The sequence below is a fragment of the Canis aureus genome, chromosome 17 (genome assembly GCF_053574225.1).
Source record: "Canis aureus isolate CA01 chromosome 17, VMU_Caureus_v.1.0, whole genome shotgun sequence".
Taxonomy (NCBI): domain Eukaryota; kingdom Metazoa; phylum Chordata; class Mammalia; order Carnivora; family Canidae; genus Canis; species Canis aureus.
The window spans coordinates 55,098,537-55,122,626 of NC_135627.1; the positions used below are offsets into that span (position 1 = coordinate 55,098,537).

Sequence of the window (24,090 nt, forward strand, 5' to 3'; positions counted from 1 at the left end):
GGGCGCCGTGCACCGGCCGAGGCGGCGCGGAGCGGGGGCCGCCGTCCCCTCGCCGCCCCCGAGCCCCGAGCCCCGAGCTCAGGGTCGCTCAAGCCTGTCCCCTCCCGGCCCCGCCGGCCCCGCTCGGCCCTCCCCGCCCGCGCCCCGCGGACCCTTTCAAACCCCCTGGGCTCGCGGCGGCTGTTCCGTGAGCAGACGCTGGCCGCGGCCGGGGCCGGGGCGGCGAGGCTCGGAGCGGGGCGGCGGGGCGCCCGGTACGGTGAGCCCAGCAACGGGGCGCGGGCGGGCGCGCAGGGACGCCGGGTCCTCGCGGAGCACGGCCGGGGCGCGGCGGCGGCGGCGGCGGGAGCGCAGGGACCGCTCCATCACTGGCAGCCATGGAGCCCGAGCATTTTCCTCCCTCGGGGCAGGCGCCTCGGCTCGGCACGCGTCCTCGGGGAGGAAGGGGCCGGCGCCCGGGCCTCCCCGGGGGGCGGCGGCGGGCTGCGAGCCGCTCGGCTCCTCGTCCTCGTCCTCGTCCTCGTCCTCGTCCTCGCGGGCGGCTCCTTCCTCGGCGGCGCTGGGGGCCAGACGGGCTGGTGCAAGCGACTGCAGCCGACGCCGTTCAAAGGAACGGGAGGTGGGGTTGGCCGGTGTCGGCGAGTGGGTGGGTGCGGAGGGCGGGCGGGCGGGGAGGGGGCCGTGGTGGTTGTTACTAGTGCTCTCCTCCGGCTCCGCCGCGTCCCCCAGTCTCTCGCGGCAGCGGGAGAGGAGGGACCAGCGCCCGAGCGCAGGAGGAGGAGGAGGACGAGGAGGAGGAGGGGCGACCGCCGGCGAGAGGAGGAGGAGGCGGCGGCGGCGGCGGCAGGGGGGAGGGGGAGGGGGCAGGCAAAGGAGACGGAGGAAGATGGCGTCTGCGCATGCGCCCCGGCGCCGCAGACAGAAAGCCGGGTCCCGCGGAGGAGGCGGCGGCGGGGCCTCGGGCCTCGCCGAGCGCCGGAAATTGCCGAAGGCTGGCGGAGGCGCCGAGGCCGCGGAGAGAGGGGAGGGGAAGGGAGGGGAGGGGCGCTTCGGGCGGGGGAGCGGATCCGGGTCGGGCTGCGCGGCTCGGCCCGAGTGGGGGCGGGGCGCGGGGCGCGCGCGCGCAGGTTAGGTGTGTCCGCTCTGTTCTCGCTCGCGGCCGGTGCGCGTGCGCGGGCGCGGGCGCGGGCGCGGGCGGGCGCGCGGCAGGGGAGGGGGAGGGGGCGCGGCGGGGCGGGGCGGGGCCCGGGAGTGCGCGCCCCGGGGAGGGGGTGGGTGTCCGCCCCCCCCCCCCCGCCCTTGCCCGCCCGCGGAATGGGTAATGAGGCTTTTCTCCGCAGCAACAGCATCACGAGTTGCAGTTCCCAGGAGCCCGCCGCCACCGCCACGACACGACATGAGTCAGGCTTTCTTCCTAGGCGCGTGGCGGAGCCCTCCTCCTCCCACCACCACCCCCCTCCCTCCCCGCTGCACCTGGGCGCGCCCCCGGCCCCCTGCAGGCGGAGCTCGCCCACCCCCCACCCCCCCGCCCCCGCGCTCCTGCGCCCCGAGCTCCGCGGACCGCGCCAGGCCCCAGCGCCTCCTAGATAGGTGCTGCCTTTTGTGCAGTGCGGTGGTGACTGCCATGCGGTCCCCTCGCCCTTCGACGGGCCGGGGTGCGCCAGCCCCGGCAGCTGTTGCAGCTGTTGCAGCTGCTGCAGCTGCTTGCTCTTAGCTGCCGGGGTTCCTCCCGGGCAGGCTCTGGTCTGGAGAGGGCGTGCTTGCTTGCAGTCCATCCCTACCCATCCCTACCTGGAGGGAAGCCGCAGCCTCTAGCCCCTGTAAACTAATTGACCTCAACAGGTGGAGCTGATCTCCAGCATGCAAGCCTTTTCGTCCAGGCTATAGCCCCCACCCCACCCCACCCCTGTGGGTTGGACTTACAAGACCGAAGTCCTGGTGGCCACACAGATGCAGTGATCAATGAAGACCACCTTTTACAGGTGAAAAAGAAAAAGCCATCTGCAATTCCAGTTTGAAACAAAACAAACAAACAAAAAAAAACCCTGCACGGTCTGAACACAGTTCTGCAGAAGCAACGTCAGGTCTGATTGGAGGCAGTTTACTGGAAGTTGCTTCCCTAGCACTACCCGTCGAAACATTCCAGCTCTAAGCTAGAATGTGCTACTAAGCGGGAATGTGCTCCTCTCCCAGGAATTAAACAACAAACTGGTAGGGGAAAATCCTAGAGAGAAAGTTTTATTTATTTATTTATTTATTTATTTATTTATTTATTTATTTATTTTTGCTTAGGTTGTTAGAGGACTAAACTTTTATGGTTAGACCTCTAATTTAGGAGATCTCACAGCTGTGTGGGGTAATAATCCGACTTCAGGAGCTTGTTTGAGCATAAAGAGCTGTAGTCTCTTGCACAGTTTGATAGACATCTAGTTGTCCATTCGGCACGTTAGCTTTAGGTTTCTCTACATTTTCTTCATTCCATCCCACAGAGTCACCATTCTCTTGTACCACTGAATAAAAATGCACCCTCAACACCCTGTGTATATCCTGTGTCAAAGTTATAATATATTGTTGCTTTTTCTGTGGTCTCCCCCACTGAACCCAAACGCAGGAATACATTTTTTTTTTTTTTACTTTAAATTGCTAATGTGGAGCTCCGTGCTAGGTACAAAGTAGGTGACCACAAATATTGAAAATGGTGTGATAATAAAAATGAAATATGTTTGAAGAAATGGCACTTGTGGTATATTAATGAATATGTGAATGTATTTTTACATACCCATGGCCATTCGTGTATTTTACAAAAATAATTTTTTTTTAATATCCGACAATTCTCATTGCAGGTGAAACTGGTGGTTAATGGTTGCCATCCATGATTGAAATGCAAATCTAACATACTATTTAATAGTTTGTGAATGGAAAATAGAAACTATCCTAGCCATTTGAACCTGCAATGGGATGTAGATAGACAAAATATGTTTCTTTGGACTCCTATGAAAGAAAATGTTCTTAAAAAAAAATGTACTTGATCTCTCAAAATGTTGTGTTAGGTCCAAGTTTTAAATTACCCCAAACAAAAATAAATAACCCCAAACAACAACAGCTCAACACACACACACACCCTTGGACCCTAAATACCCTCTATGATTGTGCTGATAGGATTAGAAGCAGATGAAACATATAATAAAGTCTTATCCAAAGTTGACCATAAGTTGAGACAGCCCTACGAAAGCAGATACTCGTTCTGATAACCAGTAGTAGTAAAGGATATTGTTTTGGGCTGGTTTGTTGGGGGTAGGGAGGATGGTAGTATTATTTCTTTTAAAAGGAAGTTCAAAAAAAGAAAAAACTTCCAGGAGAATGTAAGTCATAGGAAAATATGGCCTTTTCAAACGTATTTCATTTTTGTCTGTCATATCACTTCCAAATTCCTGTTTAGGCTGCATCAAGCCCCAGTAAGATACAAGGATCAACTCTGCGATTATGGAAACCTGAGTTTTAGAAACCTCTCTGGATCTCTCAGTTGCCAGCATTTCTGTGGCCATTTTAAGTACATTAAAACAAGCAGAAGCACTTGAACAGCCAGGTGCCTTTATGTTACCACCTTTTAATTTTAAAAGTCTGGATTTTTTTACATTAATATGAAATGCTGAGTGCTATATGTAATGAAGTCATTAAATCCTTTGAACTTAGTAGAGTTCTCCTTTGCCTTTTGAAAGACTGAATTTCCCGTTTACATTCTGAAGGTGTAGCTCTGAATTACTCTCTGTTGACTGTAGTGCAGTGTTCACTTAAATCTAGTTACTGCGACTTTGAAAACAAACGTGTATTTGGCTGTGTTTAGTGTTTTTTTCCTGCCATGAAATAGAAAATTTGCTGAACATTATGACACAACTTACCTTGTGAAATGGGTCGGTCTTTAAAACCAAGTGATTCTCCAAAAGTAATGCCTTCAAAGGGCAGGAGGAGAATACTGAACACTCAGAACAGCAATGAGTGAAAAGACAGATATTAAAGAAAAACATGTACAGAAAAGATGCCTAATAATTCTAGCTAACCAATGCTTCAGTTATCAGTATTACTTATCTGTAACTTTAAATACCATCTGAAAAAAAAAGTCACACATTTTTACAAATGCAGAAACTTATGCTTAGGGATATTACAGCATGTTTATAAATCAATTCGCTCTCTAGAAAAATTTTTAAATGAGACCAGAAATAGTGTATGCTATTTGACTTTTGTAAATAGCACAAAATGCTTATTTTGAAATTTCTCATTCAAATTTCCATAAGTGCAGTTTAGCTTTTAATTAATTTTTGCAGCATTTAATTTTTTAATACAAGTATGTTTCTGATCAGTGACACAATTTTATATCCTCAAAGGAGATATTCTTATAAAACAAAAGAAGTTTGAATTCAGAAATCTTAATTTATGGTTCAGAGGGCACACGGATACACATTAATTCTACCCTTTGAAGGAAAAGACATTCTCATTTTAGAAGTGATCACAGAGGTGTTAAATAACTTGTCCATAGTTTATACCCAAGTCTGGATACTCAGGTCCTCTAAATTTCAGATTCCATGCCTCTGGGTGGAGAGATTTTTCTAAAAAAGCAGTCTGAACTCTAGGGACTGGTATTTTTTTTTTCAAAACTTTCTTGGAAATCAATGAGTGTTCTTTTAATGCTTTTGAATGCCAAGAAAGATATGCTGCACACACACTAATTACATACAGCTTTTCTTCTTCATGAAGAGGATAAAAGACTTTTTGCCTGTTTGACCAAATATAAATGTTACAGATTCTGCTATAGTCTTTTCTGACTTATGAATGTGTTAATTTAGAGAATTTTCTCACAATTGAAAAAAAATCCTAACTTCTGCTACAGAACCATGAAGTGACAATGCAAAAAGAAGTAATTTGTTAATTTAGGGGTTTTTTTAAGTCTATAGTCAAATAACACTCCAAATCTCCCCAGATGAGAGCTAATATTTACTTAATGCCTACTCTGTACTACACATTGTTCTAAATGCTTTAAGTGTTTTATCTCAATCCTCACAACTGTATAAAGTAGGGACTATAATTACCCCACCCCACTTTACAAATAAGTAAAGTGAGGTGCCCAGAGGTTGAGGTCTCACAAGTTGGCAAGTGCTGAGACTGTGATGCAAATGGCTGTAGTGTAACCACCCCTCACAGCTGCCTCCAGCCACTTTGTTAGATCAGGCTCCTGCCAATTCTAGCTCCCAAGTTAACTTTCTACAGAGTACTCACATTTTGATTTTTCTAATGAGGTCTCCAAAGGATCTGGGAACATCCTTTTCTCCCGATGCAGAGACATTCTAAGAAAGAGTGTACATATTTCAGACTCTACTGTGGTCATGTAGGAACTGGACATAAACGAACAGAACAACGATTTAGTAAGTTGGATGATCTTTCACTGATCAAAAGCAGATGTCGGCTGAAAAAAAAGGCATTAATCATACATAATTGAGGAACGCTGTCTATATAGGACAAGATAAATGTTTTCCCATTTTAGCAATTAGCATTTATTGAACATGAGTGCCTGCAGAATAGAGACAATAGTAATCTAGCCTTTTCAATATGTTCTAAGGACCAATTTGTATTTGTACATCTTTTTGAATAAAATTATAGAAATAAATACATTTATTATTTTTGTTTGTATCATAATTCTAATAAGACGTCTGTCCTTCTACCGTGCATGAACCAAAACCAGGTCAAAAAGTACAAATCATAGCAGCCAGTGTTTCTTTGTATTTAAAGATTAGGTTCATGAACAGTTAGGTGTATCTCAAGTCTCAAAGCTCAAGGGAAAAGGAATGGCTTTTGAAGTCATTCCTTAATATAAAATTTTCCTTTGGTCATTCATTTTTGCCCTCTGTTCTGACTTTATGTTTAAAAAGAAAAACTGATAAGGTAGTTTTTAGTAACATTTAAATTGACATTTCCAGTTAATTTCATTGTAGAAGAAAAACAGGAATTCATTAAAGGCCAAAATCTTTTCTTATTGTAATACCTTTAAAAAAAAGAAGAGGGATGCCTGGGTGGCTCAGCGGTTGAGCAGCTGCCTTCAGCTTAGGTCCTGATCCTGAGTCTGGGGATCGAGTCCTGAATCAGGCTCCCTGCCAGAAGCCTGCTTCTCCCTCTGCCTGTGTATCTGCTTCTCTCTGGGTGTCTCTCATGAATAAATAAATAAAATCTTAAGAAAAAAATCTTAGATGTACACAAGATAATTGGAGACAGAAGCATAAGATAAAATCCATTAATGTTAACAACCACGTAATGTTACAGGCAATAGTATTGCTTACATATGGAAGATGTTTACAAAACCTTTCTATATGAAGGATAAAATTAGAATGATTTAAAGAGGAGAGGTTAGAATTTCAAAGTAAAGTGTGAGATGGAATTTAGGAGGAAAAAGCCCAACATAATTGATTTGTTTTATTACATGCTATACACACTTGTTAAACTCAGGATAATTAAGTATATAACTGAGGTTAAACATAAAGTTAATTGCAAAAATGCCAACCAAGCTTTCCATCAAAAAAAGGAAGAGAAGGTCCAGGTGCTCTTTTGCCCTAGTTATTTATAGATAGGAATGGGATCACATTGATAATGCTGATTCAGTGACTTACCTTTGATGTTTAAAGTTTCTTTTTTTTTTAAGATTTTATTTATTAAAGAGTTTCTAAACATACTCCTTATTCAAGTCAGAACTGACATTATAAAAATGGTTGTTAAATTACACCTATATCAATACATATTTGAATAGGTAATAAATTAGGTAATATTTATATTATCCCAACATTGATCCCAAATTATTCGATAAAAACAAGAATTTTGAGGGACGCCAGAGTGGCTCAGTAGTTGAGCACCTACCTTTGGCTCAGGGCTTGATCCCGGATTCTTGGGTTCGAGTCCCTCATCGGGGTCCTTGCATGGAGCCTGCTTCTCCCTCTGCCTGTGTCTCTGCCTCTCTCTCTCTCTCTCTCTCTCTCTCTCTCTCTGTGTGTGTCTCTCATAAATAAATAAATAAAATCTTTACAAAAAAAAAGAATTTTGAAAGGAATCCTTCCAATAAAAAGCATCTTGAGAAAGGAGCTAAATTTTCTTTATTTGGTCAGGCATATGATAGGTACTCAACAAGTACTTACAAAGAATTTCATAAATCCTGCATTATATAATAATATTGTCAACATAACTTATCACATGAACTTTACTACTAGACTTTTCACAAGATGTTTCTGAAGAACATTAAGTTCAGAAATTATGACATTAGGAAATAAGCTCATTATCAAAATTTTGGTCAAGGGCATTCAACAGTATTAAATTTCCTTCTCTGTTCTTTACTTGATCTCTGTAAAATTCTCCTTGTCCAATCTAAGCCTATAACAACTTGCTGACTACTCTTTTTCATGGAACATCATGCCCAAAGCATTTTATTTTTTCTGTAAGCAGCAAAGTCCAGTGAAAACAGTAAGAAGATATGAGTTGAATCTCTCCTTTTCTGACAGCTTTGCATTTGTTTAGGGATAGGGCATCCTGTTAAATACTGATGAGAACTGGAATCTTCAGCCTTTGTGGATTTTGGAAATGCATTCTTTCCATCCTTGTTTAAGGATGTGAAGAATTGATGTGCTTCTTCCAGTGAGATGAACCCCAGAACTATTTTCTAAGAACTTACTTGGCATGACTAGTCACAGACCTCCTACAAAGCCTACAATAAGTAGAGTAATTTCAGATAAAATGATCCATTGTTTAAAGCTTGACTTAGTTAATATGTCTAAAAAATTTACTAGCTTCCTATTAGTCAAAACTTCCATTTTGAAGTATTAATATCAAATGAGGGTTTTGCTATTATTTTTGCATTTCTTCCTACACGAAATATCCTTTTTTCTTTTACTTATGATTGTAAAGGGTAATAGGACATGCCACCACATGCTGCTTTGGTATATCGATATTTTGAGTTACAGGCACTTAAAAAGCAAATGCAGGACTATCTATGAACTCCTTTTATCTGCCTGAAGACATATTCTCCAAAAGGAACTCAGATATCATAAATGCCCTCCCCTGGAGTTTCCTCAACCAACTGTCATGAAGAAGTGACTTCAAGTTGACACCATACTCAGACTTTGTCACAAACTATCATACCTCCCATCTGTTCTTCTAATGGCCCATTCATCTTTCCCAAAAATCATTCACTCTCCTCTATCTCCCCTACCCTTTCCCTCTTAAGATAGCACTTAATCCTGAATTCTAAAGACACCTCAGAGTAACTCATTTTTCCTGAGTGCCTTCCATGTATACAGGAGGTAAGCATGTTAATAAATTTGTTTGTTTTTCTCCCTTTTTTTTTTTTTACAAGGGTCTCAGCTAAGAACTCAGAAGGGTAGAGGGAAAATTATTTTTCTTCCCCTACAATTGTCAGAATAATAAAAACCGCCTTCGATTATATAACTTAGGTTAGAATAAAGAAACTACCTTACTGGGGCATCTGGGTGGCTCAGTGGTTGAGCGTTGGCCTTTCACTCAGGTTGTGATCCCAGGGTCCCAGGATCAAGTCCTGAGTCCCACAGTGGGCTCCCCACAGGGGGCCTGCTTTCTCTCTGCCTGTGTCTCTGCCTCTCTCTCTATCTCTCATGAATAAATAAATAAAACCTTAAAAAAAAATAAAAGAAGCTACCTTGCTGATCATTATGGATATGTTTCTAAATTGAATACGTAATATTTATTTAGCACAGTGTGCAAGCGGTCAGTAAATTCTTTTTTTTTTATTTTATTTTTTTGAGAGAGAGCACACGCGACGGTAGGGAGTGGCTGAGGGAAAGGGAGAAGCAGACCTCTGACTGAGCAGGAAGCCCGATGAGGAGCTGGATCCCAGGGCCACAAGATCATGACCTGAGCATAAAGCAGACCCTTAGCCAACTGAGCCACCCTGGCGCCCCCAGTAAATTCTTTTTTAATCGTAATTATTCTGTAGCTCTAGTATATTCCTAGTGAATACATAGTAGCTGCCTGAAAATAGGACTTCTTTATGCTGCTTCTTTTTTTGGAAGAACAGGGATATTTTGACCCCAGAGCCTCTCAGATCTGTAGAATCTTCGGAGGAGGCAATTCACCATTTCCACCCAGCTCTGCATTATTAAAATGTCCAAAGAAAATAGTCTTTTGGCACTGTTTCCAATAACTTTGTTCTAATAAGACATTAACTTAGCATTCATCTTATTACTAGTTGTACCAGATGAGTCACTCATTTAAGACTCAGACCTTCATGTATTTTCAAATAGCTTTGATCTACAAGTCAACATTTTTTTGAATGTCGAATAGATTTTATAACAAATGCCTTATTTGCCATTTCTCTCTCTTCCCTTCCCATTCCCTGCTCCCCCTCCCCCCCACTGCCATTCCCCTAATCATACTTCAGAAATCGAAATTACAACCCAGCTTCACGTTGATGAAACCCCAAAATAGTATAATACTTCATTTACTTCTTTGTGAATATTATGCAGCAGCAGCCACATAATAACACCACTTGCTATCCATCCTAAGGACATGAGTTCTACTTCATGAATAATACTGCTGCAAAAACATAGACAATAAAAGCAAATAAAAGCGTATCGACTAATTAAAAGAAAAAACATTCAACATCTCACAAATGCATATTAACAAGTATGGCTGATCCTATCTGAGTTGTATTGCAGATATTTTTGACTTCGTTAGGTTAAAATATGGTTTTTCTCCCCTGAAAAGTACTTAAAGTTGAATTAACTAAAAGTATGTAATAATTTGTGGGCTGCTGTATTGGTAACAACTAGAAGATAGGAAATGTGGGGTTTTGTTCCCCTTAGAAGAACTAAGGACAGGAAAGCTAAGACGATCCAACTTCAGTGTCATTAAGTGAATAACTACTGTGGGCCCTTTATTAGATGAAATTGCCTATACAATAGTCTTTTATATATCTCTGGAAGCACAAAAAGAGATAACCTTCCCCCACCCCTTACCCCCAGCTTAGATATATTTGCATAACCTTATTGTAAACAAAGGGCAAATGGAAAGGAACAGGAGAACAATTTGGTTCGTATTTCACCAAAGACATTCTTCCTCCAGGTTAAAAGTAACTAGAGACTTTCAAATTATTGTAAACACTTCTTAATCCCCCAACTACATTGGCACAATATGGAGCTTTAGAAATTAGATGACTAATTTCAATGTGGGGCACCTGGCTGGCTCAGTTGGTAAAGCAGGGGACCCTTGATCTCAGGGTCTGAATTTGAGCCCCATGTTGGGTGGAGAGATGACTTATATCAATAAATCTTTTTTTTTTAAGATTTTATTTATTTATTCATGAGAGACACAGAGAGAGAGGCAGAGACCCAGGCAGAGGGAGAAGCAGGCTCCATGTAGGGAGCCTGATGTGGGACTCGATCCCGGGTCTCCAGGATCAAGCCCTGGGCTTAAGGTGGTGCTAAACAGCTGAGCCACCCGGGCTGCCCTCAATAAATCTTTTTTAAAAAAGAATAATTTCAATGTGAAATAATAGTAGCATTGTAGTTGAAAAACTATGATTCCTCATTGATGAACACATCTGCTGGGAAATGAGCATCTGGTAGTGCCCAGTACAGATGTAAAAAACTGCAATTATCGCTCCTTATTTTGATCATTCATTCTTAGTAAGTGTATAAGTATTGTTAGATGCCTTAATTTTTCGTTGTTGGGTTTTTGCTTTGGTTTCTTTGTTTTTTTTCACGGTAGACATTTGCCTCTATGTTCTAAATCTAACAATATTACTAAAATGACCGGGAAAATACACCAAACATAGCAGAAAGCAGGGAGAGTAACAATGTACTAAAAGATTCTTTGAGGCTACTTGTTCCCTGATAAACATGATAGCAAACAACCCTGCATAAAATAAAAGTCCTGAGTCCCTATGTATTTAACATTCATCAATTTTATTACATGGCAGCCTATTATCCTTACAGGGACAGATGGAATATTCCTAAGGAGAAAGACTTAAAAAGTACGTTTTCTGTTTAAAATAAGTAACAGTAGTAAGTCATCAGCTCCACTTTTAAAGCACTAACACGAAGTTTTCTAAAACATAAGCTTAAATTCCATTTTCAACAAGGAAACTAGGGAACTTTTTAAAAGCTTAGACTTGCTTGTCCAGTTCAGGAAAGGCCCCCATTCCATTGACGTGACTGTGGTTGTCCCAAGGGCCAGAAGAGCGTGAAGTCTATGGCACAGATTGAATTGCATTTTGATCAGTATTTAGGCTACAATCTCCACCTCGTTATTTGCATGTGAATTTCCCAAGGGCAGTTTGCATTCCTAGACCATCCTGAACCTCTCAATCAACACCAGTGGAGTCCCCCATCCCCAAACTACAAATGTGTGCAAAGGGATGTGAAATCATTAGAAATTTGGTCTAGACCAAAAGAAAAAAAAAAAAAAGTTTAGGCAGGCAAATCCATTGAGGGGGAGAAAATCCATTAAAGTATTATACTTTATGCACTGTTTTGGAAGAATTCCACTATTGCTTTCTTCTAATAGCAAAGATAACAAGAATTGATTGCTTTTGTTTCAATGAGGTCTCTCTGCCCACAAACATTTATTAAAGACTTGTCTAAATTGTAGCTCATTTTTAATGTGGAACTCCGCTTATGCCTACAGACTTTCTAACAGAACATTCAGGAATGACTATAATCATATTTCAGTAGAGGATATTACAGCAGTAATGTGCAATAATCAGGTCATGAAAGAATAATAGGGTCAGTAGTGGAGCAAGTACTTAGTTAGGGATACAGAGGTAATGTCCAGAAAAGCCACACGGGAATAGAATTTTATTTATTTTATTTTAATTTATCCATTTTTTTAAGTAGGCTCCACACCCAACGTGGGGCTTGAACTCACGACCCTGAGATTAAGAATCATGTGCTCTACTGAGCCAGCCAAGTGCCCCTAGAATTTTGAATTAACACAGAACTTTCAGGTGCCTGGGGAAGGTTGGAGAGCAGCTAGGAGAAGTTATCTGAAAGATTAAGCAGACCCACTCTCTTACCAAACCTCTTTGCATTTAAAGGATCCACTTCTGGGGGCATCTGACTGCCTTAGTCAGTAGAGTGTGAGACTCTTGATCTTGGGGTTGTGAGTTCAAGCCCCATGTTGGGCATAGAAATTACCTAAATAAGGAAAATAAAGGATCCATGCCTGTCTCTGACTTAGCTCCTTTATTTTTATTCATTCTGGGGGAGGGTGGGAGAGGCAGGTACATCTTCATCGTACAAAAAGGAAGCCCAGACATACAGAACCTGGACTCCTAAACATCATTGTATATCATTACTGTCTTCTCCTGAGTATAGAATTAGTTTTTTTCTATCTTTTCTGATACTGACATTTTTTGAAGATTGCAGACCAGTCATTTTTCACTACATCCCACAAGCTAGATCTGTTTGATTATTTCTTTATAAGTAGATCCAGGTTTAGCTTGTGTAGGGGAGAGGGGAGGCCAGGGATAGTACATATATTCTGTTTTATCTTCTTGCTGCATTAGGATATGTCCATCTTTTTTAAAACATAATTATTTTAATTTTTACATAATCGGCATATTATGTATAAATGTACATGCCCTGCCTTATAATGTCCTAAGCGTTATATCATTTCCCCACGATATGAAAATTCTTCCAAAAATCACCACTTTTGATGGATCCATTATAGTCCATCATATGGTATTACCATTATTTGATAAATAAATCCTCTGTTATTACACATTTAAATGATTCCCAGATTATACTGTTATAAAAATGATATACTAAACATGCTTAGGCATATTATTTGTCCACATACATGATTACTTTCTTAGAAAAAAAATTGCTGGGGATGTAATTACCTAACATTATTGAAGGGTAGATATAAACTTTTATTTTTTAATTTTTATTTATTTTTAAAGATTTTATTTATTTATTCATGAGAGACAGAGAGAGAGAGACAGAGACATAGGCAGAGGGAGAAGCAGGCTCCATGCAGGAAGCCCAATGTGGGACTCGATCCCAGAACCCCGGGATCATGTCCTGAGCCAAAGACAGACGCTCAACTGCTGAGCCACCCAGGCGTCTCAGATACAAACTTTTAAATATTGATGAATTGCTTAAAGAAATGTGGCAACTAGCCATCAAGAAGGCCCTCAATATCCCTGCCTCCTGGTCTTCAAACCCTTAGGTCGTCCCTATCCATATTTACCAAGATTTGTCTATGTGACTAAGAGAATACAGCAGAGCGATGATAAGTCACCTGCAAGGTTAGATTATAAAAGAAACTGTGACTTGTCTTGGTCACACTTTCTCTCGAGTCACTAGCCCTGAGAGAACTCAGCTGCCAGGCTGGGGGACAGGCTGGCAGCCTCTGGAGAAGTCCACATAGCAAGGATGAGGTTCTTGGCCAATAGGCATGAGCCACTGATTCTGGCCTAAACCTCATGAGTGAGCCTAAAAGTAGTTTCTCGGGCCTCCATGGAGCCTGCAGGGACCACCCCCAGCTGCAAACTGCCCTACCTGCGCAGCAGGCTAAGCAGTTCCTGGGTCTCTGATCTGCAGAAACGGTGAAATGATAGATATTTGTTGCTTTGAGCTGCTAAGTATAATAGTAACTTGTTACCCAGCAAAACACCATTCATATAAGAAAATGTGAATCATTTTATATTCTCACCAGCAGGGCACAAGGGCCCATCTTATCACACGAATTATATTCTTTAAAAAAATCATTCTAATTTCAAAAACTTCTTTTTAAAACCATCCCTTTATTTCAATTTCTTAGTCTCTCTGTGAGGTTGAAGTTTTGTTGTTGTTTTTTTTCTAATTCGAGTCACTAATTCATGTTCTGCAATGGATTATTCTGAGTACTCTTTCTATACAGGTTTTGCCAACTCTTTCTATAAAAGTTTTCTTATTATTCTCTATGAACTCCCTTTTCCAGTTATATTGCTGGTAAATACTCTCCTCAATTTTGAAATTTGCCTTTTAGTTTTGCTTTTTATTTTTTTATTTTTTTTGGCATCCAGAAGTTTTACCTTTTCAAGTAGTCAAATTTGTCTATTTTTTCTTTGCTGTTTCTTCCATTATCTTTATGCCTAGGAAGTGCTTTTGTGAAGATATGTAAGGCAGGGTTAGAAGATAGGGTGCAGTAGGGTGTTAGTGTATACAGGGTGGTCTGAAAAGGCCTCACTGATAAGATGACAACTGAGCAGAGGCCTAAGGGAAGGGAAAGAAAAGCCACATAAGTCTTAGAGAAAAACATTTCAAGTGTTGAATTTTAACATTTTTCTGCATCTGTTGATTCTTTTATCTCTTAATACAGTGGATTAGACTGACAGATATTGGGATAAACCCACTTGCTCACGATGTTTGTGTTGTTATTTGGGTTGAGGTGTTATGATCTATTTTTATCTTTACTTTAATGAAAAACTAAAGGACAAAAAAGTAATTTGCCCAAAGTTACATAGATAAGTGGTAGAAGTAGGATTGGAACCCAGGCCATTTCAGTCCAGTGTCTGAGTATTATCCACTATGCCATGATCATTTTTTTTCTTTTTCTTTTTTTTAATTTTTATTTATTTATGATAGAGAGAGAGAGAGAGGCAGAGACACAGGCAGAGGGAGAAGCAGGCTCCATGCACCGGGAGCCCGACGTGGGATTCGATCCCGGGTCTCCAGGATCGCGCCCTGGGCCAAAGGCAGGCGCCAAATCGCTGCGCCACCCAGGGATCCCGATCATTTTTTTTCTTAATCCACTGTGCCAAAATCACATAATCTCATGTCAGTGAGATGGCAAAAACATATAACATTACATTATTAACCATTTTTAAGGGTATGGGTCAGTAGTGTTACATATATTCACACTGTTGTGCAACCAATCTTTAGAACACGTTCGTCTTGTAAAACTGAAACTCTATACCCACTAAACACTAATTCTGCTATCCCCTTCTTCTCAGCTTTTGGTAACCACCTTTCTATTCTCTGTTTTCATGCTTCTGACTACCTTATAGACATGTCCTATGTGTGGATTCATACAATATTTTTTTGTGTGACTGGCTTAATTCACTTAGCATAACAGCCTCAAGATTCATTCATGTTGTAGTATGTGACAAGATTTCCCTCTTTTTTTTTAAGGCTACATAATATTCCCTTATGGGTATATTTCACATTTTCTTTATTCACTCATCTGTTAATAGGTATTAGAGTTGCTTCCTCCCCTTGACTATTGTGAATAGTGCTACAATGAACATGGGTGTGCAAATATCTCTTTAAGATACTCTTTTAGTTTTTTTGGATATATAACCAGAAGTGCCATAGCTGGATCTTATGGTAATTCCATTTTTAATTTTTTTAAGAACTGTTTTCCATAATGGCTGTACCATTAATCACACTGTATTTTAATAAATTGTTAGAAATGATTTTAATACATTATTGGATGCTGTTTTCCATAATGGCTGTACCATTAATCACACTACATACATACATACAGACTAATACATTATTGGATATGATTTCTTACTACTTAATTTAGAAATTTTGCATCTAAATGGCATCTAAGTGAGGTTAGCCCATAAATTGCCAGTTTTCATAAATTGCCTTATCTGGATTCTTTCCAAAAATGAGATCTTGCTTTTGTTAATGATCTATATTTTTATTATTTTTCTATTTCCTTACTTTCTATTGTTACTTTCATTATTTTCTTTTTCTACTTTGTTTTTTCTTAGCTTTTTGAGATGCATTTGTAGCTCAATTACTTTCAATCTGTCTTTTATTTTAAATTCATTTACATACATTCACTTCATTCTAATTAATACTAATCACCATTACCTTTCTAATTACCCTTCTAATTATAATTTCCATTGTGGTTTCCTCTTGAACCCATGAGTTATTTAGGAGAGTATTTGATTTATTTGTTTTGCGACCCTGAATTCCATTGTACTGTTAGAGAAAAAATTAAATGCCTTGCACAAAATTGTATAGCTAATGTATGGGCTAAAATTAAGTCTCCTGATTATCACTTCATTTTACATTTCCAATTTCTTTTGTTTAGTTTTTTTTTTTAATTGTATTTATTTATTTGACAGAGAGAGAGCAAGAGAGTGCACACAAACAGGAGAGAAGCAGAGGGAGAGGGAGAAGGGGCTCCCCACCAAGCAGGGAGCCTGACATGAGGCTCCATCCCACGACCCCGGGATCATGACCTGAGCCAAAGGTAGACGCTTAACTGACTGAGCCACCCAAGTGCCCCACCTTTCCAGTTTCTTAGTTCATATTCTTACCCATCAAAAAGTTTCCTAAAATTAAAGAACATTGTCATTAACTTATATTATACGGAGAATCCAATTTTTACTAGCTTCCTTCCATTATAAATTATATATTTTTCTAAATATACTGGACATCATCTCGTTAACTTTCTTATCCAGCTAGGATTTATTCATTTCTAGCCATATTATTTGGCATAGTGCCTAGCACATATAAGGCTCTCAATAAAAAATTTACTTCTTTCTTTATTTATTTTTTTAATATAGGGAAGTTCTTATTTTATTTTTTTAAAGATTTTATTAACTTGGGACGCCTGGGTGGCTTAGTGGTTGAGCGTCTGACCTTTGGCTCAGGGCATGATCCCAGAATCCCAGATTGAGTCCCACATTCAGGCTCCCTGTATGGAGCCTGCTTTTCCCTCTGCTTGTGTCTCTGCCTCTCTCTCTCTGTGTCTCTCGTGAATAAATAAATAAATAAAATCTTAAAAAAAAAAAAGATTTTATTAACTTGAGAGAGAGAGAGAGAGAGAGTGCACACTAAGGGAGAGGGAGAGCAGACCCTTGTTGAGCCGGAAGCCTGAACTGGGACTCTATCCCAGGACCCTGAGATCATGACCCAAGCAGAAGGCAGACACTTAACTGACTAGGCCAAGCAGGTACCCTACAATAAAAAAAATTTAATGAGGGAATTTTTGTTTAATGAATGTTTAAAGAATATTATTAGTGCCACCTATGAGCCTATAAGCTTTATTAAACATCAAATGGCAAGTCCTGAGATGAGAGAATCTTTCTGGCTCATCATAGCATAAATTTAGTGGATTGATTATAAAGATGAAATGAACAAGAAACTAGAATCACTGTTGAAGTGAACTACAATTCCATGGTCAAAAAAAAAGCAGGGGGTGGGAGGGGAGATATGGAAAAATAAAAATGAACTATAAATAACAACCAATTTTTGTTTAACATCCCATAAGAAATAGATTTCATGATCTCCACTATATAAAGGGGGAAAGGAAACCGTAAACAGTTTGAGTCACTTGCCCAGGTGACACAGCTAGTGGTGACAACTCTTGGATTGGAATGCAGCTTCTGTGACCCGGGAGCCCATCCATCATCTTCGCAATAAGCCACAGCCTTCTCCAGGGTCCTGTCCTCTCAGCTCTAGCCCACCCCTTGGCTGTAACTGGGAAGTGGGAGAGAGCCCGAAGCAAAGGGAGGGAGGGGCTGGTGGTATCAGAATCAGTCTCCAGTGAACACAAAATACTATGCTAGAGCTTCAAATACTACCACATTTTTTTCTTGTCCTTGAGAATAATAGTCTTTGGCAGGGATGAGGAGGAAATAGACAGTTCTGTCTTTTTTTTTTTTTTTTTTTTTTTAGTTCTGCCTTTAACAGACTGTCATTTGCCTCTTTTTCTAACTCCTCACTAAAGCTCACAAAGGGAATCTAACGTGCAATGCCATGTTAAGAATATTATTATTCTTACAATTAATGAGCTCCCTTTTACATATTTTCTCTAGGCATCTTTTTAAAATGTAGGCATTTCCTTATTATTTAGTAAAACTGCATTAATTAATCTTACCAATATAACTCGATGCTACACAATAGCAATTGTTTTCTTGGTATTTAAATATTATATATTACACCTGTGCTAACAACTATCTTTTTGTTATTTTACACATTTGTCAAAGCAGCTTCATTCCTTATGTACCAGTTCCTAATTTTTTCCTTGAACATCCTACTCCATAAATTGGTGATTATAACAATCATTCCTCCATCTTCAACTTTTAGATTATTTTTTTCTCCTTCCGTTTTCTGGTTTTTCCTTGATCTCTATAATCATTATTTTTTTTATATATAATAGATGTGGGTAGCAATTACAAAGAATGTTTTTATAACACGGAGAAATCCTCACATACAAAGCTAAAAAAAAAAGAGAGAAGTAAAGCAGGATTCAAAAGTGCATATATAGGGATCCCTGGGTGGCGCAGCTTGGCGCCTGCCTTTGGCCTGGGGCTGATCCTGGAGACCCGGGATCGAATTCCACGTCGGGCTCCCGGTGCATGGAGCCTGCTTCTCCCTCTGCCTGTGTCTCTGCCTCTCTCTCTCTCTCTGTGTGACTATCATGAATAAATAAATAAAATCTTTAAAAAAAAAAAAAAAACAAAAGTGCATATATAGTGTGACTCCAACTTACATGTCTTAGTTAGATTGAATTTTTAAAAACTATATCAAAATATTGACAGTGATCACTCTGGGTAGTGAGATTGTAAGCAATTAAAAAAAATTTGTACTTTTCATGTTTTCTACAATGGGTATGTATTTCCTTTCGCCAGACATGGGCCAGAGCCCAAAGTCAGAATCGAGGCCATAGGGACAATCATGCAGAGGATTCCTGCTGCCACCAAGGGCTGTCCATCCATAGGAGGACTTCCCTTGACAGCCCTGTCCTGAGGCAGCTGGTTTTGGTGGGCAGCTGGTAGGTATGTGTGGCATACATGGAGTGTGGGGGTGTGTGGTGGGGAAGAAAAATCCAAGAGAGAGGTCTGACAGCCTGATTTCTCTGGGGAGAGACCAGAGCTCTCTTAGTTATGGTTAAAAGCAAATCTCACTTGGAATAGAGTGGAAATAACATCTGAATCCAGGTGAAAGCTGGATCTAGTCTATATCATCCAATTCACTCTCCAGCTTGAGGTTCCTTTCCCTGAACTAAAATATTTGAGCCAGTTCTGGTCTTTTAATTCAGATTAATAGTGTAATATTTAATATATTTTCCAGCATCCCTTTGTCTCAATTTTCCCAAATCATTAAGGCCCTAATAACAATATTCTCCCACTATCTCATTAAAGTGTCACGAAGATTTAGTAATAAATACCTCCCATTTATTTTGCCACGTAGAATGCAGCTCTTTGCCACAAATGATGTTGCCTTTCTAGGTTAGAAAGCCGTGGTGGGGGAAGAGGGTATCCCCCTTTCTTCCCCTTTTTACTCTCCAGACTTTATTCCATTATTCTTCTTTCTGGGAAATGAGACAGAAGAATGGAGTTCTGTCATCTTAAAAGGCTTGCTTAATGACCATCCCATGTGAACATATGCAGTCTTAGCGGAGAAGCATGACCGCTGCAACCATATAGGCCCACAAGACTGACTCATTTATCAAATATTAAAGAGTCATTTCATAGAATAGCTTTTCCATTCACTTTTCAACAGAATTGGAGCCTGAGCAATTATAAGAAAAGCCAAGAACCCTTAGGTTTTCTTTCTTTCTTTTTTTTTTTTTTTTTACTGAAGGGTCAGTCGTCTAACCATTTGGGAGACCTGACATAATAACCTATGTGATTTTTCCCCCCAAGCTAAATTTTCACAGAGTAAAAAGGAAGAAAAAAAGATACCATTTCCCAATGGCAAATAAACACAAAGAGAAGACATTTTCAAGAGTCTATTTTCTAAGAGTTCATATCTAGAACTCAGTTCTTGTCCAATGAATCGTACTCCCTCGTTTCCAGCCTCAAGCTTCCCATGAGTTGTTAGATTAATAGACTGAACTAACTAAAGTTGAGATGATAGAGTCTGATAATATATCATTCTCACATGATCCCCTCATCTTGTCTAAACTGACAATCACTGTAGTTTGATACAACATAGGACTCCATTCATCAACTGCCAGAAATACAATATTAATGTTAGATATTTATAAGGTGGAGAGATTAGGACTGATAACAGGATAATAGTTAAGGTGGACATTATATACTATGTGTCTTTTTCCATTTGTCCTCACAGCATCTGCCATTTGCACATTGCTAATAACACCCATGCCTTCCATGCTCGTGGCTTGAAGAGGGAGCAATGGATCTGTGCTACTAGAGCTATGTGGGATTGTCTTCTGACCATCAAGCTAAGACCTAGTAAAACCAGCATCTTAAGCAGGATTAGGACTGAATTCTAATTCAGCCTTCTATCTTGAATCGCTCACCCATCAACACAGAACTGGTGTAACTGGGCTGCTCTGAAAGTCTGGCCTGCTCACCAGGTATTGGAAGCAAGCCATTCTCTATGGAGATGTTTGTTTGATGTTTAAAACATGCAAACTTAGCATCTTTGGTAAAGTAGAACAATAACCGTTTTCTTATTCAACATAAACGATGATCCTTTTATGAAAAAAAAAGTCAATAAAAAACTCAGTTTGAAACCAGACTTTTTCCCAATATGAATAAGAGTTCAATTATTTTCTCACTAAGGCTTTGGGAGTGCTTCTCTCTTTTTGGACAGTTTTGTATCTCCTTTCCTGTACAGATGTCTATTGCCTTCAAGGCTTTCACAGAGAATTTAATCCTTGGCAGTGAAAAGAAAGAATCCCACGGGGCAAGTCAGGGGGGAGGAAGAGGGACTAGCCAAGTTGAAGGAGGTTGATTTGAATGGAAAAATCCTTTAGTCGTGCCAAAATGTGAAATTATCAAAGGCACAGAAATCTTATAAAATAAAAACTGAGGTAAACCTCTGCCTTGCAGGAAACACTTTTTCAGTACCCCAAATTGTGATGTCAATCCTACAATAGGTTATCCTTGAAAAGAATATTTCTCTTACCTTTTGGAAGCCTTCCGCTACTTTATAGAGTGAGTATATTTGCTCCTAGAGATCTGAGATGATTGAACACTAATTTGTCCTTTGTTTCATTTAAACTAGGTTTGATCCCAGTACCTACTGCTTTGGGAACTGAAAACAGATTCTCAATGGATCTTATCCCAGATCTTAATTTCAGCATTGATTTCCACCTGCCTCCTTCTTCCTTGAGTATATCAGCTCGTGTTCTTTGGTTGCAAACAAGAGTAGCTGCCTCCGATAAACTTAAACCAGGAAAGAATTTATTGGGAAAATTGGGAAGTTCCAAGGATTGAGGAGAGGAGGCTGAAGATCCAGTGGTGGAAAGGACAGACCCAGATAGCTCACAGGAGTCTCCACAGCATGAACTTCTCAACAGCTGCATCTGAAACAAAGGATTCTGATTCCAGGAAGAGAGCATGTGACTGGTTTAGCTAGGTTCAACTCTGCTCAGGGGCTGGGGGAAGTCAGGGTCCCCAAACAACAGTCTCACCAGATGGAATCCAAAAGTGCGTATGGAATTACCAAAAAGTAAATGGGGAGGCTATTACTGAAAGAATGGGGACTGAAAGCTGAGTAGCTAAAGGAAGTAAACCCAAAACAACAACAAAACAAATGAGTGTCATTCCCTTCTCCTCTCCACTTCACTGTTTTGTATGTTTTCCACTCTTTTGTATATGTTTCTCTCTCTTTTTTCCTTTATCTTTTCTGCCTTTCTTGCCTTTTTCTCACCCTTTAAAGTTTATGTGGTATGGTGACTGAAATTTTTGGCATTGTTCCTGCTTTGTCCCAGAAATCTAATATCAAAATTGTATCACCTAAACAAATTGACCCTTGTGGGTAATTGGTGGTCCACATTGTCAGGTTTTTGAAGACATGTTCCTGAATCCATCCTTTTTAAACTAGCAACTGACCCAACTGCCTACCATTAAGTCTGTTATATAATTGTTATAAGTGAGTTCCTTTAATTAGAGCATGGAGACTTCAGGAATTTGCCATGGAAAAGATAATCATCTACTATTTAGTATTTCCATCTTATCATGAAATCAGTCAGCCCTTTATCAGAGGAAGCCAGGGAACAGCCCACCTGGTTGACAGAAATATGCCAGCGTCAAATGAGCATTTACAGTAGAGACAGAGGTTATAGGTCAGACCTCAGATCCACCTCTTTCTGGCTTTGTGACTTGGTTTAATTATTTATCTTCTTCAAGCCTCATTTACCTCATCTGTGAAAGGGGACATAATTCTTATCACATTTGGCTGTTATGAAAAATCAATAAAATTATATTTGCAAAATACTTACTCTACTACCTGGCATATAATGGGTGTGCAATAAAGGTTAAATTCCACCTTCTTTCAATAAATATGTAGTGAACACCTACTATGCCCCACCCACCATGCTAGATGCTAGGCATGAGAGCAAAACAGACATTGCTTCCAACTGCTTGGAGGTTACTGTCCAGTGGAAAAGACACACATTAATTAAAATCCAGTAGAGAAAGTATTAATAGACATATTAATTAGAGGTTCACAGAAAATGGCTTCTACAGACTCAATGTTTGTGTCCCCCCCCAAATTCACTTATTGAAACCTAATCCCCAATGGTATTTGGATATTTGGAGGTGGGACCTTTAGGAGGTAATTAAGTCATGAAGATGGACTCCTCATGAATGAGATTAGTGTCCTATATGAAAGAGACCTCAAAGACATCTGTTACCCTTTCTCCCACAGAAGGGCACAGCAAAGAGACATCCAACTATCAACCAGAAAACAGATCCTTACCAGACACTCAATCATCTGTATCTGGATCTTGGACTTCCTAAGTCTCCAGAACTATGATAAATAAAAATTTGTAGTTTATAAGGCACCCAGTCTGTTATTTTGTTATATCAAATGGACTAAGACAGTGGTGCTCACACTACATAAATTAACTATAGATATGGACTAATTAAGAGAAGCATTCACATTCAGTAGACCAGAGTAAACTTACTGAAAATATGTGATTGACAACTCTGGGTGTTCAGGGGAAATTTCCCATCTCTCATTTTGCCAAAAAAAAATTTTTTATTAAAGAAATAATATTTCTATGTTTGCATAAGAAACAGAAGACAAGTTGTTTTGCTTGGTGGAGAAGTTTCAATTGTAGGATTTTGCATGGAAAATCTTTGGAAGATTGAAATTGTGTATTTTAATGATGTAAGCATTGAAATGAATCAGCAGTAGTTGAGATGATCCAGATCAAGAAAAAGAGACAATCCAAAAACTTTTAGGAAAAAATGTGCTTAGTGTTTGTAGCAGAGATTGCTGGTTGCATACCCGTGTCTTATTTCTAAATGTACTCTAATTTTCTAGCTTAGCCCACTGCTACTCAGCTACAAGTCTACATTTCTGAGTTGCCCTTGTAGCTAGGTGAAGCCACAACACTGGCTAGGTAATCAGAAGAAAGCAGAGATGTTATGTGTTCTGAAAAGTCTGCTAAAATGGAGAAGCACTCTTTTACTTCCCTCTTCCTCCTTACAGCTACTATCAGGAACTTTAGCACCATCTTAGGCCATAGATGAACTTTGAGAATGGATACCATGCAGAGTAAAGCAACAAGATAAAAAAAAAAAAAAAAAAAAAGCCTGGGTCCCTGATACTTGCTGCCTTCCTAAAACCCTTGGACTGCCTATCTCTAGACTACTTCCATATATGTGGGAAATAAACTGTCTAGTTTAAGCCATTATTTGGGGGAATCTTTATTTTTTAGCATATATTTAAATTTAATCATAATTGATAAATTGCTTAGATAATATGCCAAATGCTATAAGGGTTATAAAATAAACATATCACATGACCTTTCTGCTTTAGAAGTTTATGTCAAGTTTATCCTTAGATTTATGGAAAGTTTTTGAGAGTTGGAGGCAATAAAGTTGGAGAGGTAGCCTGGAATTAGATGCATAGGATCTGCTGGATAAAAGTCATTGGACTTTTATTTTACTTATGGAGAGTTTCAGTGTCATCATTTGACTTATATTTTTAAAGGATCAGATTTTTTCACTTCTGGCATAGTAGACTGGGTAATTTGAATAAAGACTCCCACTGAGAACAACAACAAAAACAAAAACCCTGGACAAAATGTTAGAAAAAAATTTCCTTGAAGGCATTAGAGAACCAACAAGTTAATTAAGAATTACAAGGCCAC

At 40.1% G+C, this 24,090-nt stretch overlaps 1 protein-coding gene and 1 long non-coding RNA gene across 2 annotated transcripts; one reads left to right on the forward strand and one right to left on the reverse strand.

Moving 5' to 3' along the window:
- The first annotated feature begins 102 nt into the window (after nt 1-102).
- On the forward strand, nt 103-22,206 carry LOC144288024 (uncharacterized). Its single transcript, XM_077855604.1, has 6 exons — nt 103-254; nt 1,341-1,418; nt 1,843-1,982; nt 18,644-18,786; nt 20,088-20,337; nt 20,991-22,206. The coding sequence occupies exons 2-5, from the start codon at nt 1,397-1,399 to the stop codon at nt 20,251-20,253; spliced, it is 471 nt and encodes a 156-aa protein (XP_077711730.1). The 5' UTR covers nt 103-254; nt 1,341-1,396; the 3' UTR covers nt 20,254-20,337; nt 20,991-22,206.
- LOC144288025 (uncharacterized) lies at nt 2,237-7,122 on the reverse strand. Its single transcript, XR_013355980.1, has 3 exons — nt 6,898-7,122; nt 5,272-5,339; nt 2,237-3,950 (listed from the first exon to the last, which is right to left on the reverse strand). It is a non-coding gene; the product is annotated as an uncharacterized LOC144288025 (long non-coding RNA).
- Nucleotides 22,207-24,090: the final 1,884 nt, after the last annotated feature.